The sequence below is a fragment of the Ursus americanus genome, chromosome 10 (assembly GCF_024610735.1).
Source record: "Ursus americanus isolate L20-20 chromosome 10, mUrsAme1.1.p, whole genome shotgun sequence".
Lineage (NCBI taxonomy): Eukaryota > Metazoa > Chordata > Mammalia > Carnivora > Ursidae > Ursus > Ursus americanus.
Window position 1 is genome coordinate 59,534,926 of NC_142136.1, and position 19,809 is coordinate 59,554,734.

Sequence of the window (19,809 nt, forward strand, 5' to 3'; positions counted from 1 at the left end):
GGAATGCGTGAGCAGGCCTTTTTTTTTTTTTTTTAAGAGAAAGAGAGCAGAAAGGAAGAGACAGAAGGAGAGGAAGAGAGAGAAAATCTTAAGCAGACTCCCTGCTGAGTGCGGAGCCCCACCCAGGGCTCGATCTCAGGTCTCAGGATCCAGAGTTGGACGCTTCGCCACCTGCGCCAGCCAGGCGCCCCATGAAGCGCATGAGCAGGCTTCTAACAGGTCTGTGTTTGCCACCATCAGGCTTTGTTCCTGTTTTCCTTTCCTTCCTCTGTTAGAAATGTGGACACTGCATCTTCTCTCACCCTCTACTTACCTCCGTTTGAAACTTCTCAATCGAGACCGATATATAACAACACCAAACCAAATGACACATGGCACAGGGACTCTGCCACCCGCCTTCCCTTGCCAACTTGCCTCAAGTCTAGTGTCTCTATCACAGTGGATAGATTTCCCTGCTGCCGGCTCCTTGGAGAGATGTTCTACTTCTCCTCGTCCTTCCAGGTCAGACATTTGGTTATGACTAGGTCCACGCTGCTCTTATTTCACAATATCAATGGAATTAGTAATTTCGTCTTCTGTAATGTCTGTCTCCCTCATGCACACACATGCATGGACCACTTCACCCGCTGATCCTGAAACCACCACTAAAACTGTTTCTCTATTGATCGTTACCGAAAAGTATCACCTGCTTTCCTCAGGGTCCTATAATAATGACCAGAGTCACCAGTTAGCTCCGAGATACTAACTCCAGCTCCAAGCAGCCCTTGCAAGAGAATTCTGAATCGCCAGTCTGTCCTCTCTGCAAAAAAATTAGCTTCATCTCATCACCCCAGGACTGTCTGTGAGCCTTCTCTTACTCTCCCTATGAAAAGTTAAGTTAGGATTCTACCTGGTCAAGTGTCTCTTTATTAGTAAATTCACTGCTTCCTGAAGTTTCCTGACTAATGAGAAGAGAGGAGATGAGTCACCCAGAGCAGGCGTGAGCTAGATACACAGGCAACACTCACCAGTCACCGTTCGACAAGATGATTTTTTCCTGCTTACGCTGCTCATATAAATATATTTTTTAAAGTAGGCTCCACACCCAACGTGAAGCCCAACGCGGGCCTTGAACTCATGACCGGGATCAAGACCTGAGCTGAGATCATGAGTTGGATGCTTAACCGATTGAGCCACCCGGGCCCCCCAACCCTCCTCGTATTTTTTTAAACGTCCACGTTCAGTGTATTTGGTGGAATTTCTGTGCTAAGGTTGTCAGCCATGTATTATAACTCACTGTGTGAGACACATGTAAGAAATGTTTTTTGATCACATGGTCAAATAGTTCTTACCTTGGACCCCCTTCCCTATAGGTTGAGAGGCCAGTGATCTTGCTTTATGTGTGAGGCTGTGACTGAAGTCCTCCTGAGTGACCTAAGATGGAACACATGTGTCAAGGACCCGCTAACCTAAATCACTGTCAAAATCCCCATGGAAGCACCTCAAAGCTCACCTCAGGAGTCGAGTATTTGGCAATAAGATTCTCTAAAAAGGGCCTTTTCAAAATGGAATTAATAGACGGCCGATCTCGGGGAGATACTTCAAAGAGCTGAGATATCAAGGCCTGCAGGTCACGGGAGAACCTCGGGGATATCGGGGCAAAATGCGCTTGACAAATCTTCAGAACCAGCTGGTGTAAGTTGTTCCCCTCAAACTCAAAGGACAAGGAATAATGATACTAAATTAGAGAAAAAGTGAATACTAGCTTATAAAGTAATCTATCAAGAAACAAAACAATGTTTCCAGCAGGTGTTCACCACAAGGGCCCCCACACAGGCAGGCCCCCTGTAGAAACACACTCTCGCACTTGGGGGCGGGGGCCCTCTGCCTGTCACCCTCAGATTCCTGCACCCCAGGACCGAGGGTGGGGGCTGGTACTGACCACCCTTCCCTCGCCCAGCTGAAGAACGCTTGTGGAAGCAGCTCTTTTGCTTTTGCTCAAGCTGGACTTTTTAAATAAAAAAAGTGGAATTTGAATCTCAAAATAAAGTGAAACCAAAAAAAAAAATTTTTTTAAGCTTCAGTTAGAAGTACTATGGTCCACCCTAAATCGTTTTCATCAACTAATATTTCACGAGTAGATATTACAGGCAGTTACACAGTGTGATGCCATGTTATATAAAACAAGGGTTTTTTTAGGTTTAATTTTTTCTTATCAAAATAATATTTATTCATGATAAAAAACTGGAAGGTAGAGGAAGCTACAAACATGGCAGATACATATAATTTTGTCAGCCAGGGGTATATTTCCTTCTAGTCTTTTAAAATAATGTTTCCCGGGGTGCCTGGCTGGCTCAGGGGGTAGAACAAGCGAAGCTTCATCTCGGGGTTGTGTGTTCAATCCCCACATTGGGCATAGAGCTCACATCTTTAAAAAAGTAAAATAATGTTTACTTTACAGAGTTGAGGTCATAACAATACGAAACTTTACAACTTGCTTTCTAAATTAACATAGCATAAACATTTCCTCAAAAATTTCATAAACCAGAAAATCTTCCATTATGTGAGGCCATCGGTTTACACACAAGGATAGCGCTCACGGACACAGTGTGGCAGTGAAGATCAGGTTTGGTCAGACATTTCCTAGCTGTCTGACCTTTGACGATAATAATAACAACAGTAATAATAAATAACAATAATAAGAGCTATGTAGAAAAGAGTTCACACAGCAGGCTTAAGACTGCTCTCCTTAGAAAGGCCTGCTTACCATATTGGCCGTTGGCTGGCATCTGGGAACTCAACATTTCTGGAGAGTTCCACCACTCCATAAATGTTCAGAGTGGATCTCTTTGCCTACACTGATAGTGCAAACAATATGGTTGAAGCTGAACACCAGCTTTCTTCCTGGGGAAGAAGCTTGGTACCTGCCAGGCACAGGGTGCCTACATGACCAGTCCCACATCAAAACCCCGAGCACTGGGTCTCTAAGGAGCTTACCTGGTTGATAACATTTCACACGTGCTGTCACTACTTGTTGCTGGAGAAATTAGCGTGACTCCTACATGACTTCCTTGGGAGAGGGTCATAGAAGCTTGTGCCTGGTTTCCTACGGACTTCACCCCATGCACCTTTTTCCTTTGCTGATTATATATTCACGCACAATTTATTTTTAATGAAAATATGCTACATATACTATTCTGTGACTTGGGTTTTTTACAAGTTGCGCGTCTTGCCATGTCAATATATATGGATCGATCGTTCATCTTAATAGCTTGTCCATGTAATTTTTAACAATCTAATAACCCCAAACATTAACCTTTTTCCTCTCAAAAGTTAATTTCACTTTTATAGTTTCAATAAATTCAACATTAACATACTTACAGGATGCTTGAGTGTGCAAAGCTCATACAAGACACAGCCAAGAGACCAAATATCCCTGGGGAAGATAAGAGTTCCCATGCCAAGACATAGCCATAATTCTCAGTTAAAGCCTTGACCCTTACAGTGCCTTATTATTTGTGTATCTTTACAATTTTATAGGGTGATCAGTTTTTTACAAACACTTTCAGGTACATTTTCAGTTCTTAGTCCTACTGAATAAGAGGTCAAATCGAAACAATGCATAGTTTGTCAGAATCCTAGCAGAGAAAAGGTATACCAACCTTGCTACCATCTGAGGGCTCGGTTTTACCTCAGCTTCGTGTGCTCAGAGGAAACGTGTGTATGTATGGAGTTTCAAGCAATTTGGAGGAAGCTGGCAAGACTCAAACACGGATTTGTTTTGATTCAAAGGGTAAAATTTGGTTGATTTAGGAAGGTATTTTCGACTTAAGGCTACTGACAGAACCAAAGTTCTACTACGTGATGACACAGTTGGTATCTGGTACTCCATAAACTTGGAAATTGTGCTTGCAATATGTGACTAGAGGCTTGCTCTTTAGTACTTAGTATTTATATGTAACTGGCTTAATAAGTTACCTTATAGAAAAAGCATCATTAAATCTAAAACACCAAGAAAAGATAATGAGAAGTGAAGAGTCAAAACAAGGATTCAGTAAAGTGAGGAAAATGGCTCCACTGTTTAGCAACACTTCCTCTGAGTGTGCGCTGGGGGAGCAGAGAGAGACATACTGAAGGCTTGAGGAAATGAAGAGATCACAGAATAGGTAGGAAACAACTTCCAACTGCTTTCTAGTGTTTTTCTGAGTTTCTAGAAACTCACAGACTACTTGCCACGACCACACAGAATTTTATCTTCGCCGGGTCTTCCCTAGGCCCACTCCCCCACCCCAGCCCCATCCCGTCCCGGAGCGCCCTCTGTAGCCAGCCAGTGTGGTCCAGCAGGGAACACGGCCACCCTGGGCTGGGCGGAAACCTGTGCAAGTCCCCTCCCACCCTGCGCGTGGTGAGGGCAACGATGAACCAGGGACGGGTTTCCTGGTCGACAGGGGGCAGCCGCTACCCAGCTGATTATTGCTAAGATCTTCCAATTTATCAAAAGCATCAAGTCAGCATATTTAAATGTTGACTCAAATTATTCACAAAGCAGTACAAAACAACGCTGCTGACCCAGGGTGCTTCTCCGGACAGTCTGCCCTTCCCCCCAGGCTACACTAGCTATATTCCTGCCCAACTGGAGGCCAAACCCCTTCTTGGCATTATGGGCAATTCAAAAAAAGAAAAAAAAAAAAGCCTGTTTTTCTATTATGCAGAGAAATATTTACTATTCATTTTAGAAATCTGTACCATCTGGGCTCTGCCCTCCACTTATCTCTTGCAAAGTCAAACAGCCAAACATTCCTTGAGTATTTTCCAAAACAAATGGAAAATTAACTCCCAGAAGGAACCCAGTCTTCCTGCTGAACCAACTAGTTCATCTGGCAGCCAGCTCTGAAAAGTGATTTTTTCCTGCTTCTCCTTATATGGAAGTAAAGCCTCCCTCATGTTCACCTTCTACGACTGTGTCTATTAATACTATTCCGGAGTGCTAGGCTCTGGTATCACATACATAAAACTAGTTGGGTTTTAAAGCTGGAAGATACCTTAACAATTGCCTAGCCAACACTCTTTGTTACAGCTAGGGGAGCTGAGGCCACAGAGGCCAACCAACTTGGTTGAGATGGTGACAGGGAGACTAGGGCTCCTAGCTCCTAATCCAGCACTCTCGCGGCCTTCTCTCCGACCCACCCACAACACTTTCCCGTGTTAGGCTACACAGCGTTCAGAAGGTACAGAAATCAGACACACGTCACAGTGACTGCAATTTTCAATATTAGTCTTTTTATCACTGGTATCTTCAAATGAAATGTCTTTCTTCTAAACACGTTCAAAAGCTTCAGGGGACACTGAAGTGGTTGGAGACAGTCACTGCAGTCCCCATTTCACATGTGAAGAAAATGAAATTATGAAAGTATCATGAGAAAGAGCGAATCCACCCGCTTTACTAGACTTTCAAACCAATCGTCGGCAACTCACGTTTTATTGTTGTAGGGTTTATTCTGACAGATCTCTGGGGACAGGTAGTATGGTGTTCCAACACAAGTTGTAGCAAGTTCCATGGAACTAGCAAGTTATATTAGATAATAAAATAATATGGTTTGTTATTGGAGTAAGAAAAGGCTTAAGAAACGGACATGCAAGAAAAAAGTACAAAAATGGATAACACAAAATTTGATGAATGTACATATTAAAATAAAGCCAACATATTGCATATTAATAATAGAGTAATAAAATAAGTTGATTTTTAAACTTATAATTCACCTCCCCAAGATCTACACATAAAAAATATTTATGGCTAATGGCTTCGCAAAGAAGTACAATTGTTACATTACAAAACTCTTAGATGTGGAAAGAGTTCCCCCTTTCCAAATACCAAAGTAATGCAGTCTCATGACTTAAAATTTGGAAAATATGAAAGTGAGTAAAGAAGAAAAAATTACCCAGAATCTTATTACCCCAAAACAGCTATTATTAAAATTTGGATATATTTCCTTCTTATCTTTTTTCCATGCATATTTTTCATCTGGGTGTGATCACAGAGTATTTAAAATTCAGAATTCCATTTTTGTCTTAATATAACAAAGTTTGTTCTCACATTATCAAGAAGTCTTCAAAATCATAAATGTGAGTGGCTACATAATATTCAGGTATCTGCTTGTGACAAGCTTTATAAAATTTACCCATTTCCCAATTAGTAGGCATTTAAATTATTCCAAATATCAAACTATTCCTTTAGAACAAATAGAACATTAAAAAAAAAATCTCTTGCTATTTATTACCACCAAACTGTCTTCCAAAAGAGTTGCATCCATATACTCCCCCAGAGCATGTGTGAATTTGCCTGTTTCACTCATTTCTCACTGGCTTTATACGTACTCAGTCACATCTCCTTTGATAAGCTTGCATCGCACCATGCAACACTGCCACCATCTTTCTATTACACCAAGATTTATCTTGGAAGTTTTAATCTTAGACAAAATATCATCTGGATGAACGATTTAATGCATTTATATAAATAGTTCTCTAAAATTATCTGGAAATCAAACTTTTAATATCTTCTTAATTCATGATACCTAAAAATACGTATTTTGGCTGTTACGAATAAAAAGAAAAACAATTTTTTAAAGTACTTACTTGTTCAGAACTCTGGCTATACCAAAGTCCCCGAGCTTTGCAACCATTCCATTCTTGCTGAGGAAAATGTTCTATCAATGGAGAAAATGCTGTGTGGTTGGAGATATTTCAAGAAAACAAAAGATCAGTTCTGTCTTGATCTTCTCTCTGAGCTCTTACCTGTGCTTTTACGTCTCTGTGTAAGATCTTCCTGTCGTGAATATATTTTAGTCCCAGAGAAATCTGTACAAACCAACTCAGAATCTATAGAGGGAACATAAAACAAAGCCAGTCAGTAGTCTGGTGCTCATTGAAATGTCTTTGTGAAAATATGCAAAAAGAGGGAAATAACATATTTATGTGTATGTATCTATATGAATGAAACTACTAGATATACCATCTTATCACATGATTCTCTTTTTATAGCTAAAAATTGAAGGTGCAGAAAGGCAGTCTAAGTGTGCTGGTATCAAAGGGAACGCCACATACAGAAAAAGATAAAAGCGGGGGAGAGAGGGAGGCAGTTCATGATTTTTTTTTTTAACGCTGGTTGCTAACTGCATCAGAATAGCAGATAAGCAGCATTTCCTGATAACCCTGGTGTCACTGGTGTTTCCTTTTCCACGGAAGGAGGGCGCGAAGGCGGAGAGGGAAAGAGGAAGAAGCAGAGAATCTGTGAGGTTATTAAAATTTTCAATGAAATACCATGTGTATATGATATAAAAACAGATATTTTACTTTTAAACTTTTTGGAACTTAATTTCATCTCTTAGTCATGATTTTATTTTATCTTCGCTGGCCGCAAGCCTCTTTTTAAAAATGTGTTCTATGCCTATAAAGACTTCCTTAAATTATTCCAAAATGTCATTGGTTCTTTGTCCGCCGGATTCCACAGAAAAAGGAAAACAAAAGCAAAAATAGCCATACTCCAGATGCTAAGATTCAGTTGTAATTTTGATTCTTTTCCAATAAAGGGAAATGTAATTCAAAATTTTGTGGAGAAAAGAGTTTTCATTAAATGCGGCAAAATAACCCCTAGACAGGAAGAAAGGAGGGTTTCTACAAATACTGAATTTAATATATAATGTAAATGAGCATAGGAAGGATAGTTAATTAAATTTACAAAGTTTAGAGATACCAATTCTTGAATCATTTGTACATTCAAACTGTTCCATTTTAGCTTGAGGAGGAAATGATAGAGGCGTGAGGTCCTTAAATAGTAAAACTGGACACAGAAACAAATGGCCAAAAGAAAGATGGCGGGCCATTCCCATGCACTGCTCGAGGCAGTGGCCTGCCCCACCCATCACACAGGCCCGATTCAGATTCCCTTCCACACACACATTCCTGCTGTCAGATCACAGCTCCCAAGAGGGTTCCAGAGGAAGCTCAGAAGATGAAAGAAAAATGTGTTTGTCCAAAGAGAGAATGGGAATCGAGGTCATTACTCTTGGCCTTTCTCTCTTCTCCCTTCATAATCAATGAAACTAAATAGCCATTGCCATGAAGGGCCTCCATGCTCCTGAGCAAAGTGGGATAGCTATTTTAAAACAGCATACTAAGTGGTAAAAGGAAGAAGAGTGAAGCTATAAATATGTCACATTTAAAATGGCTGAGGAGCACCCACATTCACATTTTTTTAGCCATGAAGAATGATCTCAAGGGCATCCTCCATGAGAGTGTCCAAAAATACAACACTATCTTTTCTCAAAGTTCTGTCTCAAAAAGAGATTCAATTTCAGTTCAATTGCCAACATGTTCTGGACTAAATCTATCAACAATATTGATCCGCTATTTTATGGTTTGAATATCTCTACCAGAAATCATATGCACCCCAATGTTCATAGCAGCATTGTCCACAATAGCTAAATCATGGAAGGAGCCGAGATGCCCTTCAACAGATGACTGGATTAAGAAGATGTGGTCCAGATATACAATGGAATATTACTCAGCCATCAGAAAGAACGATTACCCAACATTTGCAGCAACATGGACGGGCCTGGAGGAGATTATGCTAAGCGAAATAAGTCAAGCAGAGAAAGACAATTATCATATGGTTTCACTCATTTATGGAACATAAGAAATAGCAGGGAGATCTGTAGGAGAAGGAAGGGAAGAATGAAGGGGGGGGGGTAAACAGAAGGGGGAATGAACCATGAGAGACTATGGACTCTGGGAAACAAACTGAGGGCTTCAGAGGGGAGGGGGGTGGGGGAATGGGACAGGCTGGTGATGGGTATTAAGGAGGGCACATATTGCATGGTGCACTGGGTGTTATACGCAAATAATGAATCATGGAACACTACATCAAAAACTAAGGATGTACTGTATGGTGACTAACATAACATAATAAAAAATTATTAAAAAAAAGAAATCATGCTGTGTATAAACATGGCCTAGTACTTATGGCATTATAAATTTAATTCCCCCTGATATACATTAAAAGGCAAATTGGAGGTGTTTTTACCTGATCTTCACTAAATAACACTCCCCGTTGTCTATGGATCCTTCTCATGAGATCCCCTCCGTCACAATACTCCATCACAATAAACAGCCTGTTGTTCTCTAGAAGAAAAGGCATCATTACCTCTCGTGTTCTCAAAAGTGGAGAATATACAGAAAAACGCGGTATACAATAGTTACAAATGCTGGCTGTGGAATCACGACGGACTGGATTCCAGCCCACTTCACCACTTAACATTCTTAGCTCTGTGACTCTGGGCAAGTTATTTAAATTTTTCTGTGCCTCATTATCTCATCTGTAAGGTGGAGATAATAATACAGAAACTCCTCTGAGGATTGTCGCAAAGGTTAAACGAGTTAATCCGTGTCAGATGCTCAGAACAGTGCCTGCATGTAATGAGAGTTCCATAAATGTTAACAATTATTATTAACACAATTCTGCCAGAGATGAGAAATCTGCTGTGAAATAGCAGCCATGACTCTAACCAAAAACCCCAGGAAGAATTAATAGACCTCTGAACTTGGGTGTAACCTTTATTTATATGGCACTTACTCAGCTATGTTGTTCAGCACAATAGACACTCTTCTAAACTAACCTCTGTCCGACCTACTTTCTAAAGTCATTACCATTACTGCTGCCCACTCAGGGTTACACCACTGGTGGCTACCAGACTCTCTAGCATGCTCTGTTCCCACGAATTCTCACCGAGACCATTATGTTCATCCCCAAATCGGTTTAGGCCGATTAGACTGGTTACTGTCATTATTGCATGAACTGATGAAAAATGAATGGAAAAAAAAGAGATGTGATTATTTCTACAAAACCTATGTCGACTACAGTGGAGAACTCAGTAAAAGGGAGTAGCTTTTAAAAAAAAGGTGGGGGGGTGGTCTTCAACCTAAATGTTGGATAAGAGAAGTGGAAAATATCGGAGAAAGCGTTAAAATGACTGTGCACTCAGATCACCTGTAAGTTCTGACCGCACTCTAAAGAAAAGAAATTGGAAACCAGAGCTGAGGGGCGTAGCCTACGTAAGTAGGAATATTCAGACCTCTATTCAATGTGTTCATCATCCAAGATGAGGCCTTAGTCTTACATCCAAAGTTTGACAAATGATTGTGCATTTCTAGATGAAAATAAATATGTGTATGACTTCCTGCTTCCCCAGCTTTTTCCCGGAACCGGCCAACTGCCAGCTGGGCTCCTGCTAGAAAGGGCTCCTACTCAGTTGTTCGTTTCTCCCACTCCTCTGTGGGTTCCCTGCAGACAGAGTCCACACTTTGTTCTTTTGTTTTCCCTGCGCCTGGCACGGTAGCTGGCACGTGGAAGGGGCTGCATAAAGGGTGGTTAAGTGGTGTCATAAAAACATCTAAGGAACACACAAAAAATGGCATAAAGTCAGGTTTAAAAGCAAGTATTAATCTTCCTTGTGTTTTGCCTCGTGTTACTGCGTATCCACTAAGTTTCAGAATCTCTTGCCAAATAGCTATCGTTGGCTCCCTCTCTCTTTCAAGGAGCTTAAACCAACGATAGACTGGCTGTGAGCATCCTGACGGCACCTGTCCTCGGTTGCCTCTAACTCACGAACTCAGTGCTCCTCTCCCAGAACACTTCAATTCCCACCTCCTTAAAGGGGACAGATCCATTCATTCATCGGGAGACTGTTACTGAGGATGTGCCAAGGTTGAGGTGCTGGGAATATAAAGCACATAAGCCATCCTTCCCGCATGGGGAGGCGACCGTTGAGTTGGGGGGTCAGTCAGCATACATGAGAAGAGTGACCGTGGAAGTCTGTGCCCTGGAGGGCAACGAGGACAAGAGACACTGAAGGACAGACTTGGAGCGTCCAGGAAGGTTTGAAGAAGGTGTTTCTGGACACGCCCTAATTATCCAGGGGGTCAATTATCTTCAGGAATGTCTGACTTTTAGGAGAACTGCTGTTTCTCATAGCTCAGTCCTTGCGAGGGCCACTTCAGCAATGAAGGAATGGCGGTCGCAAAACCACAGGACAGTTGAAATCAGGAAAACTAAGGAAAAAAGGTTCCATTTTATTTCCTTTCCACCCACCTCCAACTCACTCAGCCTTACACCGGCTTTCCGTGAAAGAAGTTAATTGGCTGGTTCAGGATTAATCATGGCTGAGCCATCTTGAAGAAACTATCTGGGTCAATGAGCATCATTTGGCTCTAAACATGCACCCCCCCGCACTAGCCACTGTTAATTTCATATTTAATGAGGTTAGAACTGTCTGGAAAGATCATTTATGTTCTCAAATTTTCCATCTGTTTAAACAAAAGTAAGCACTGGGGCGCCTGGGTGGCTCAGATGGTTAAGTGTCTGCCTTCGGCTCAGGTCATGATCTCCAGGTCCTGAGATCAAGCCCCCGGCTCAGCGGGGAGTCTACTTCTCCCTCTCCCTCTGCCTCACCCTTGCTCATGCTCTCTCTCTCTGTATCTCTCTGTCTCAAATGAATAAATAAAATCTTAAAAAAAAAAAAGTAAGCACCGTAGGGGAGGGGAGAAGAGGTATAAGAAACAAATTGTCCTCATGGCCTCCAATCTCAGTGATGGAAATAAAGAATATACACTAGCATTACAATACAGCATATTACGTGCCACAGGAGTAAGCTGGGAGGTTCTCAGAGCAGAGGTGACAAAGTCCCTTTCCATTAAAGGACAGATCTGTGTTTAGTCCTAAAGCATGTATAAAATATTTGAAAATGCAGAAAGGAGGAAAAGGATGCCCTAAAAAGGGAATGCAAGACACATGGTAGGGCAGCAAGTTCTGGAACTAGAAAGCTTACGGGCCATTGACCTTTCCAAACTATTGAGGGGCACTAACGTTAAGCAAGCTTTCTAGTGTCGAATTCCAGCAGGTAAAAGACAGTTACTGTAATTAACTCACTCTAAACTGCACTTCTTACAAATCAGGATGGCATCCTCCAATCGGTTGCTGTGGGCCCAGCCGTCTTGATGTTATTACTGCCTGCATAATTTTTAGAACCCCTCCACCAATTTAATCTGCTTCTAGTTTCCTTTTTAGTATGCACAAGAGTAATAGAAAGTAAATAAGTCTTACAAAGCCTTTGTAATATCTAGAGAAGAGCACTGTGTTACAGTCAAATTGGCGGTATTGTTCCTTGGAATTAGCACCTAACGGTGCATCTCGTAACCAATGGCCCCTAGATTTGATGAACTATCACCCACTACCACCATCATTCCATAAAATAAAATCATTTAGCACCCCAAATCATGGATGGACACAGAATCAGCATCAAGAATGAAAACATCTCCTTTCTTCTCCCTTGTGCACTGCACTCTTCTCACACGGACGTCCCACAGGGCTCTGTGCCAGGTGTGAGATTCTACCCTTCTTACGAGCCTCTGACTATTTCACGGATGCTGGGACATGCGACTCCGAGGCCAGCGGCAAAGGACTTAATTACTTTTGGCAAAAGCAGGTGTCAGAGCTTCACGTTAGCGCTCGTTCCACAGAGGTAAAACACATGAGCCTAGATGGACACATGCACCTGCTGTGGGCGACGTGACAGGAGAGGAACAGCATGCTTGAGGAAGCTGCTGCTTTCTAGGGAGCAGTAAACAGGCCGGCTCTGCCTTGGGGGAGACGTCTCATCCTTCAGTTCGCTCACCACAAACGCAATCTGGGTAGACAGTGGTCAGGGCTTTGCACTCCTGGCACATTGGGCAGAAATGTGCACAGACACTCAGGGCCCATAGCCGACTGCCTTTCCCAAAAGCCTCCTGGCCAGTCCTTTAACCCACCAGGCCTGCTCTTGCCCTCATGCCTTTGCAGTGGCTGCTCCCCCGGCCTAGAAAGTTCTTCTGCAGAGTTGAGTATGGCTCTTCAAGTCTTTGCTCAAATGACCGCCCTTTTATGTTGCCATGGCTTTTATCACCTCCTAACATACTATACAATGTGCTTATTAGTTATGTCTACATTTATTGTCTGTTTCTCCCCACCCTTTCCCTTTAGCCTGCATACTACCCAGTCTATAGCAGGCAGCCTTCCAAGATGGCCCCAGTGCACACATGGCGTGGGCTGCCTCCCCTGGAGTGCGGGTGGAACCTGTAAGTAGGATGGGCTGTCACTCCCGCGATGATGTCAAGACACACGGCAGAGGGGATTTTGCTGAAATCACTGAAGTCAGTTGACTTCGAGTTAATAGAAAAGAGATTTTACCGGGGGGCTTCACCTTATCACAGGAGCCATCCAGATCTAGGTCTAGAGGTCAGGGACAGAGGAAGTGAGATTCCAAGTGGAAGAAGGCTTACTGAAGGGGCCACACGGCAGGGAAGGGGAGCTGGCTTCCAGAAGCCCATAACCACCCCCAGCGAACAACCAGCAAGAAAGCAGACACCTCAGTCCTATGATCCTAGTAGATGAATTCTGCCCACAACGTGAATAAACATGGCAGAGAACTCTGAGCCTCTGAGGAGAGAGCCGAGCCAGCTGTGGGACCTGAGCAGAGAATCCAGCTAAGCCACACCCAGACCTGGGATCTAGAGGGGTTGGGAAAAGATAAATGGGTGTTGGTTCAAGACACTGAATTTGTGGTCGTTTGTTATGCAGCAAGAGAAAACAACAGTGCAGGGAGAGATTCTGGCCTACTGTGTGCACTGATGAAACCCAGAACCCACCCAGCATGTAAGGTACTTGATAAGTATTTATTGAAGGAAATTAAGTGGAATTAATTTAGCTGTAGGAAAATCTCACTACACTCCCTTGTTTTTCATACAATTGCTTCAAACTTATAAAAAGTTCATGCTTTCTATAGACAAACATTTACTGAACTAGAGCCATGGCTCTTCTGTTCAGAGACAAGCTGTTGAGGGTAAACAAAGGCTTTATCTTAATAAGCTCCGGGTTTCAAGTCCCCAAAACCTGCCAGGCAAACCGGGAGGCATCCCCATATCTCTAGCTTTCCTAAACACAGGGGCACTCTACTTCAAAAACAAAAAATAAAGCTGTTCTAAGAAAGTATAAGCTTACAATATAAACAGAGGCCGTGGAGGGCATTTATATTGTCCAAATGACCTCTAATTTTATAACAGCACCAATGTCAACGGTCCTCAAATGTCTACTTTGCATAAAGACATATTCTACTCTTTGAAAGCGGTCCAGTCCATGTACTCCTCAGCCAAGGTGTATTAAGCACCTACTATGTGCTGGGTGCTGAGGAGCAAGTGGAGACAAAAGAATTCATTAGGTTTGCTATCTTAAAGGGACTATGGTAAACCAGTTCAGACGTGCATATGGAAACAGGCACACGCGCACAAGGGCAGAGGTGCTCTGCAAGGTCCGGAACGGGCGCCATGTTGGAACCGTGATCTCGGAGAAGGCCTGAGCACGAGCACGTGCTAGCCAGACACAGGGAGTCACAGTGATAGTCCAAAGAATGAGGAAAAGAAAGATCGTCTTCTGGCTTTGTTGGGAATCAAAGAATAGGAACGGAGGGCACTTTCTTCAGTGGCTGCCCTTTAGAAGTTGTTCAGAACAACTCAACTCCCTGCTCACATGTACTGCTCCAGTCCCAGGAAGATCACACAGCAGCCCTGAGAACTCTTTGAAATACCCAGCTGTTGAGGAGGGCCATACAGAGAACTGCTTTGAAAGCAGTCATTTTACTTTGTAAGAGACCGAGTGCCCTGCACAGCGTAGAAGCTCAAAACGTAGTGGCTATGGATATTTATTTACTTATTTGTACACCCCTGAGGGCGCTTGAAGACATCCAGGTAACATTCCTGCTCCATGAACTACTTACCACTGTGAATTCAAGCCCCCAGCCCAGTGCTGGGGCCTGGGATGGGGACGCTCCACAGTGAGCTGTGGGCAGATAGAGCCTGTCACCGCCTGATACGCATCTGACATACAGTAGACGTGTTTATTGTCTGTCTCTTCCCCCTAGAACGTAAGCTCCACGAGGACAGGAACTTTTGCCTATTTTGTTCACCGTTCTATTCCTGGAGCCTAGAACAACGCCTGGCATACAGTGAGCACCTAGTAACAATTTGTTAAGTGAATGAATGGTCTCTGACCAATGCTCCTTTTATGTCTTGTTTTGTATTTTTACCTTCGGAGCCAAGTGGTAGATGACGGCAGATGAGATGTTATACTCAGGCATCCACGGCAAGGGAATCGCTTCCTTAAAGTTTTCCCCTCTAGTGTGGCCGTTTGCTTGACCATGGTGCGTGGCTGTTGGCTGCTTCTCTGTAAGAGGACCGCACGGCCCGCCTGTTGCCCCAGCACGAGCACGAACTCTCAGAGGCAACGTATACCCTCCCCGTCACCACGTTTTCGGGGTTGGCTGTGTGGCTGCTTTGCCAACAGGAACAGGGGCTCAGAAGGAAAGTGAGGAACAGGCCACATCCTAGCAGGGCTCTGAGAGCGATCGTGCGGCAGGCTCCGTGTCTCGTCCCCTTCTCTCGCTCAGGAGAACAGCATGCTCCCTATCTGGGCTGCTCCATCACCTGGACCCCAGACTTAAGATCCCGCCCACTCACAGCCAACGTGTAATGTGAGAAATAGATGTGGAATACTGGAGGCCCCAATTTAGGAGTTCTTACTGTAGCAAGACTAATATACCAGCCATTAACTAGTGATGCAGCAAGAATTAAGGAGAGGAGGGAAAACTTAAGCAAACTTAAGAAAGTTGTCTACAAAAACTCACTAGAGAGGAAGTGAAGTCAGTGTCTCAAATTATGATTTAAGTAAATGGGAAAAGGAGTCCATTTACGAAAACGAATTTATGCACAGGTCTCAGGAATGTATCTTTTATAGATGTCTACGTGCCTATACTTTATTATTAAAGCACTTGAAGAATATTAGAATGTCAAACCTTGAAACGAACTGAAGAAGGTTACAATGTTGGGATGCTTCATCTTTGCCAGAAGAATTACTTCTTTCTTTGAAGCTTCCTTTTCTTGGATGGGCATCTAAATTACATTAAGAGATAGAGTAGTCTGTTAAGATAACTTATTTTCAAGAACATGCTTTTTGCTCACTATCATCTAAAATTCTCCACGATTTCACTGGCTTCTAATGACACTTCCGAAACTGATCTTTCAATGGCAGGAAATGACAGTCTTAGAATTAGCAGCGTGGTCTATATCAAATTACCGGTTTTTCAGTGACAATCGTAAAGAAGAAAATAAATATTTCTGGTGAAGGTCTGCTGTATTAAAGGTTCAGTTGCATTGGTGGCACTGTGTTAATTACTTAGGCATCTGGAAACTTATTTTAATATTTATCTCTCAGCAGCAAAGAAATTCTTTATAACAATGCAACATTCCAGCAGCAATCACTGCTGAGAAGAAACAGATGAAATTTAAAAAAAAAGTCATATATCATATCAACCAGACCAGTAAAATTCTGTAGTAAGATTACTACATTTTTTATTTTCAAATAAAAATGGTCTCTTGTGACTTCATTTTAGATCTGATGCATTTTTCTTATTATTCGGTATATCATCTATTGACAGTATTTTTCAAATCATTTTGGTGCCGGTGGCCACACTTTGCTTCCACCTCTTCTTCCTCGTTCTTGACACTTGGCCTCGCTTGACTGGTCATCTCCACCCTGACCTCTGGCCTGGCTGCCCCACCTTCTGGCCTCCGCACGCAGGTCACCACTCCTCTCCACTGCTCCCTCTGTAATGTTCTTCGACACTGGCCCACATCCCAAATTTCTCATCCTCACTGAGAGTTGAGCATTTTTTAAACATTAACGTTCTCGATCCCAGCTTTACTGCCTCCTACCTATGTAACCTTCCGTAAATCATTTAAATCTCCGCTTCTGTCTCTTCCACCCCAATTTAAATTGCACAGCTGCTACATGTGAGTTTCAGAACACAAGTAACCGAATTACTCCTACGAGACTGACAGACTTGGCTACTCAACTACTTTAATTTGAACTACTGTTTTTCAAAAGAACGTTATACACAAAATCAAAAAGCAAACGTAGGTAAGCGACTGTATTTTTATAGTTAGGTAAAATTACCGGCAATAGCTGTGACAGATATTTCTGTATTTATAATACATAAGGAGTTCCGGCAAATTAACAAGAAAAAAAAGGCAAACCTGCCAATAGAAGTATGGCAAAATACAGGAATGGGCAACTCACAAGAAAGAAAAGAAACAAAAATGACTGTGTAAACAGAAAAAAATATCCAACCTCACTCAATAATCTAAAGAACAAAGATTAAAACAAAATTTGCTACAATGTTTCATCTATGACATAGGCAAAGCCAAGAAGATGTTAATACCTAGGGTTATCCAAAAGCAGCAAACTGGCACTCAAATACTTCTGGTGTAGGTATATAAATTTTGGGGGGAAGGCAATTTTACAACATGTACTGAGAAACTTTAAAAATGCTCCTGTTTTTGGCTTATTATTTCTTCTAGAAATTTATCCAAAGAAAATAATCAGAAATGTGCCCAAGCATTCTCATATAAAAACGTTCATTACTGTGTGTTATTACTAGTTTTTTAATTACTGTCATAATACACACTTGTGATCTTAAAAAAAATATTTGAAGCCAGACAGAAGTGAACAAGATGAACGTGAAACTCCCCCTGCCCTCCCCACCCATTCCATGAATTCCTATTCCTTAGGAGTAATTGCTGTTAATTGCTAAATGTTTTTATTTAACGCACACATAGGTAAACATATGTACATAGTTTGTTTAATAAAAATGACTTAGGGGCGCCTGGATGTCTCGGTCAGTTAAGCGTCAGACTCTTGGTTTCGGCGCAGGTCGTGATCTCCTGGTTGTAGAATCGAACCCTGCGTCGGGTTCTGCACTTGGTGGGGAGTCTGCTTCAGATTCTCTCTCCCTCTCGCTCCTGCTCACACCCTCTCTCTCTCTCTCAAATAAATAAATAAAATCTTTTAAAAAATGACTTATATTCTACATATTACATGGTATTTAATCATACCTAAAAAACTAAACATAAATGTCTGAAAATAGAAAAAGAGTTAAATCATGGTGTTTTTAACTTGATGTCATATTATGCAGTCATCAAAAATCAAGGGAGGCAATGTGTCATAGCAGAAGGAGCAGACGAAGAGTGAGGAAGGATCTGTTGGCTACTGGGCATCGTTGAGCAAATCACTTAACATCTTGGAGCCTCAGCTCTTTCACCCATACAATGAAGCCATGACATCTACCTCCAGGGCTGTTGCAAGGATTCAATAAGTTGATATATTAAAGCACATAGGGTGACAGCAGGTATAAAAGGCACCTGGTCGATGGTAAGCATCACCCTTATTATTGGGAACATTTAATATTATTATATGAGAACACTTTTTTTAAGTTTACTTATTTTTTTTTGTAATCTCTACACCCAGCATGGGGCTTGAACTCATGACCCCAAGATCAAGAGTCACATGAGCTGGGGCGCCTGGGTAGCGCAGTAGTTAAAGCGTCTGCCTTCCGCTCAGGGCGTGATCCTGGCGATCCGGGATCGAGTCCCACATCAGGCTCTTCCGCTATGAGCCTGCTTCTTCCTCTCCCACTCCCCCTGCTGTGTTCCCTCTCTCGCTGGCTGTCTCTCTGTCACATAAATAAATAAAATCTTTAAAAAAATAAAAAAAATAAAAAAGAATTAACTGTGGTTGCAAATGAATTGTATACAATATAATTAAAAAAAAAAAAAAGAGTCACATGAGCTTCTGACTGAGCCAGCCAGGAGCCCTGAAGAACATTTTATTATATGAAAACATTGAATGACTTAAGGAAATATTCACAACATATTGCTAAGTACAAAAAGCTGCTATAAAAGAGTGTATCTACCATGGCACCGATCATTCCAGTAACTTATAAAGTATTTATGCATTAAAAATAGCCTGGAGAAAAATTTACCATAATGTTTAAAGAGAGAGGTTATCAGTGATTTTTATTTCCCTCGAAATGGTCTTATTTTCACCTTCAGTTCTTTTCAAAAATTTTTATAATGAACCCTTTTATTTTATAATCAAGAAAATATACAACACATTTTTGGAAGCAAGAATCAAAAGAATAGGGGTGGCTGGCTGGCTCCATCACTAGAGCACTCAACTCTTGATCTTGGGGTCATGAGTTCAAGCCCCACGCTGGGTGTAGAGCTTACTTAAAAAAAAAAAAAAGAAGAAGAAGAATCAAAAGAATATGCTTGATAATAGTAGGATGATGAGAGAGAAAATATTAGCCTTTTGGTACCTGTGAGAAAATAAGCCATTCACATTCTGGCATTTATAGAGTTTACAGCATGGAGAGGTATTGGAGATGTGAGGAAATGTAGATTTCTCTAGATAAGAAGTAATGAAAAACTACTTTAGGGTAGAAAGGAAGAAAGAAGCAATACATATTAATACTGGGACACAGGCGTTGCTAGGCAAATTTAATAACATAAAGAGATACAGGAAAGTGAGAAGAACAAGGCCTAACATGACATTCTCCTTAGTGATGGCCCGGAGGCCAGGGCGGTTCACGAGAAAAAGGATGAAAAAAAATCAGTGCTGTATTAGAAAAATATGGTCAACTTTTTATTATCTACACTAAGAATGGGAGAGATGCTATGAAATGAATTAATATCTATTCTTACAGAGGATTCACTCCCAAATAGTTTCTTCTTTCCTTAGAATTAAAATGGTGTTATAATTCTTCAGTATGTACCAGCTGAACAACAGAGCTAGAAGGCCTCAAAGTATCTAGCCTTTGAATTATTTATCCAGTAAAAATGTACTGAATACCTACC

At 41.9% G+C, this 19,809-nt stretch overlaps 1 protein-coding gene across 6 annotated transcripts in view; it reads right to left on the bottom strand.

Annotated features, from left to right (window-relative positions):
* The window catches only part of NEK5 (NIMA related kinase 5), a 60,412-nt gene that overhangs the window by 31,978 nt on the left and 8,625 nt on the right, over nt 1-19,809 (bottom strand). For all 6 annotated transcript variants that reach the window (XM_087865161.1, XM_045796884.2, XM_045796885.2 and 3 more), the window contains 8 exons: nt 15,912-16,008; nt 9,059-9,156; nt 6,772-6,855; nt 6,613-6,683; nt 5,455-5,541; nt 3,361-3,415; nt 1,493-1,693; nt 1,332-1,413 (listed from right to left, as the gene is read on the bottom strand). In XM_087865161.1, the coding sequence (XP_087721287.1) occupies nt 1,332-1,413; nt 1,493-1,693; nt 3,361-3,415; nt 5,455-5,541; nt 6,613-6,683; nt 6,772-6,855; nt 9,059-9,156; nt 15,912-16,008 (775 nt within the window). The remainder of the gene's footprint in view (nt 1-1,331; nt 1,414-1,492; nt 1,694-3,360; nt 3,416-5,454; nt 5,542-6,612; nt 6,684-6,771; nt 6,856-9,058; nt 9,157-15,911; nt 16,009-19,809) is intronic.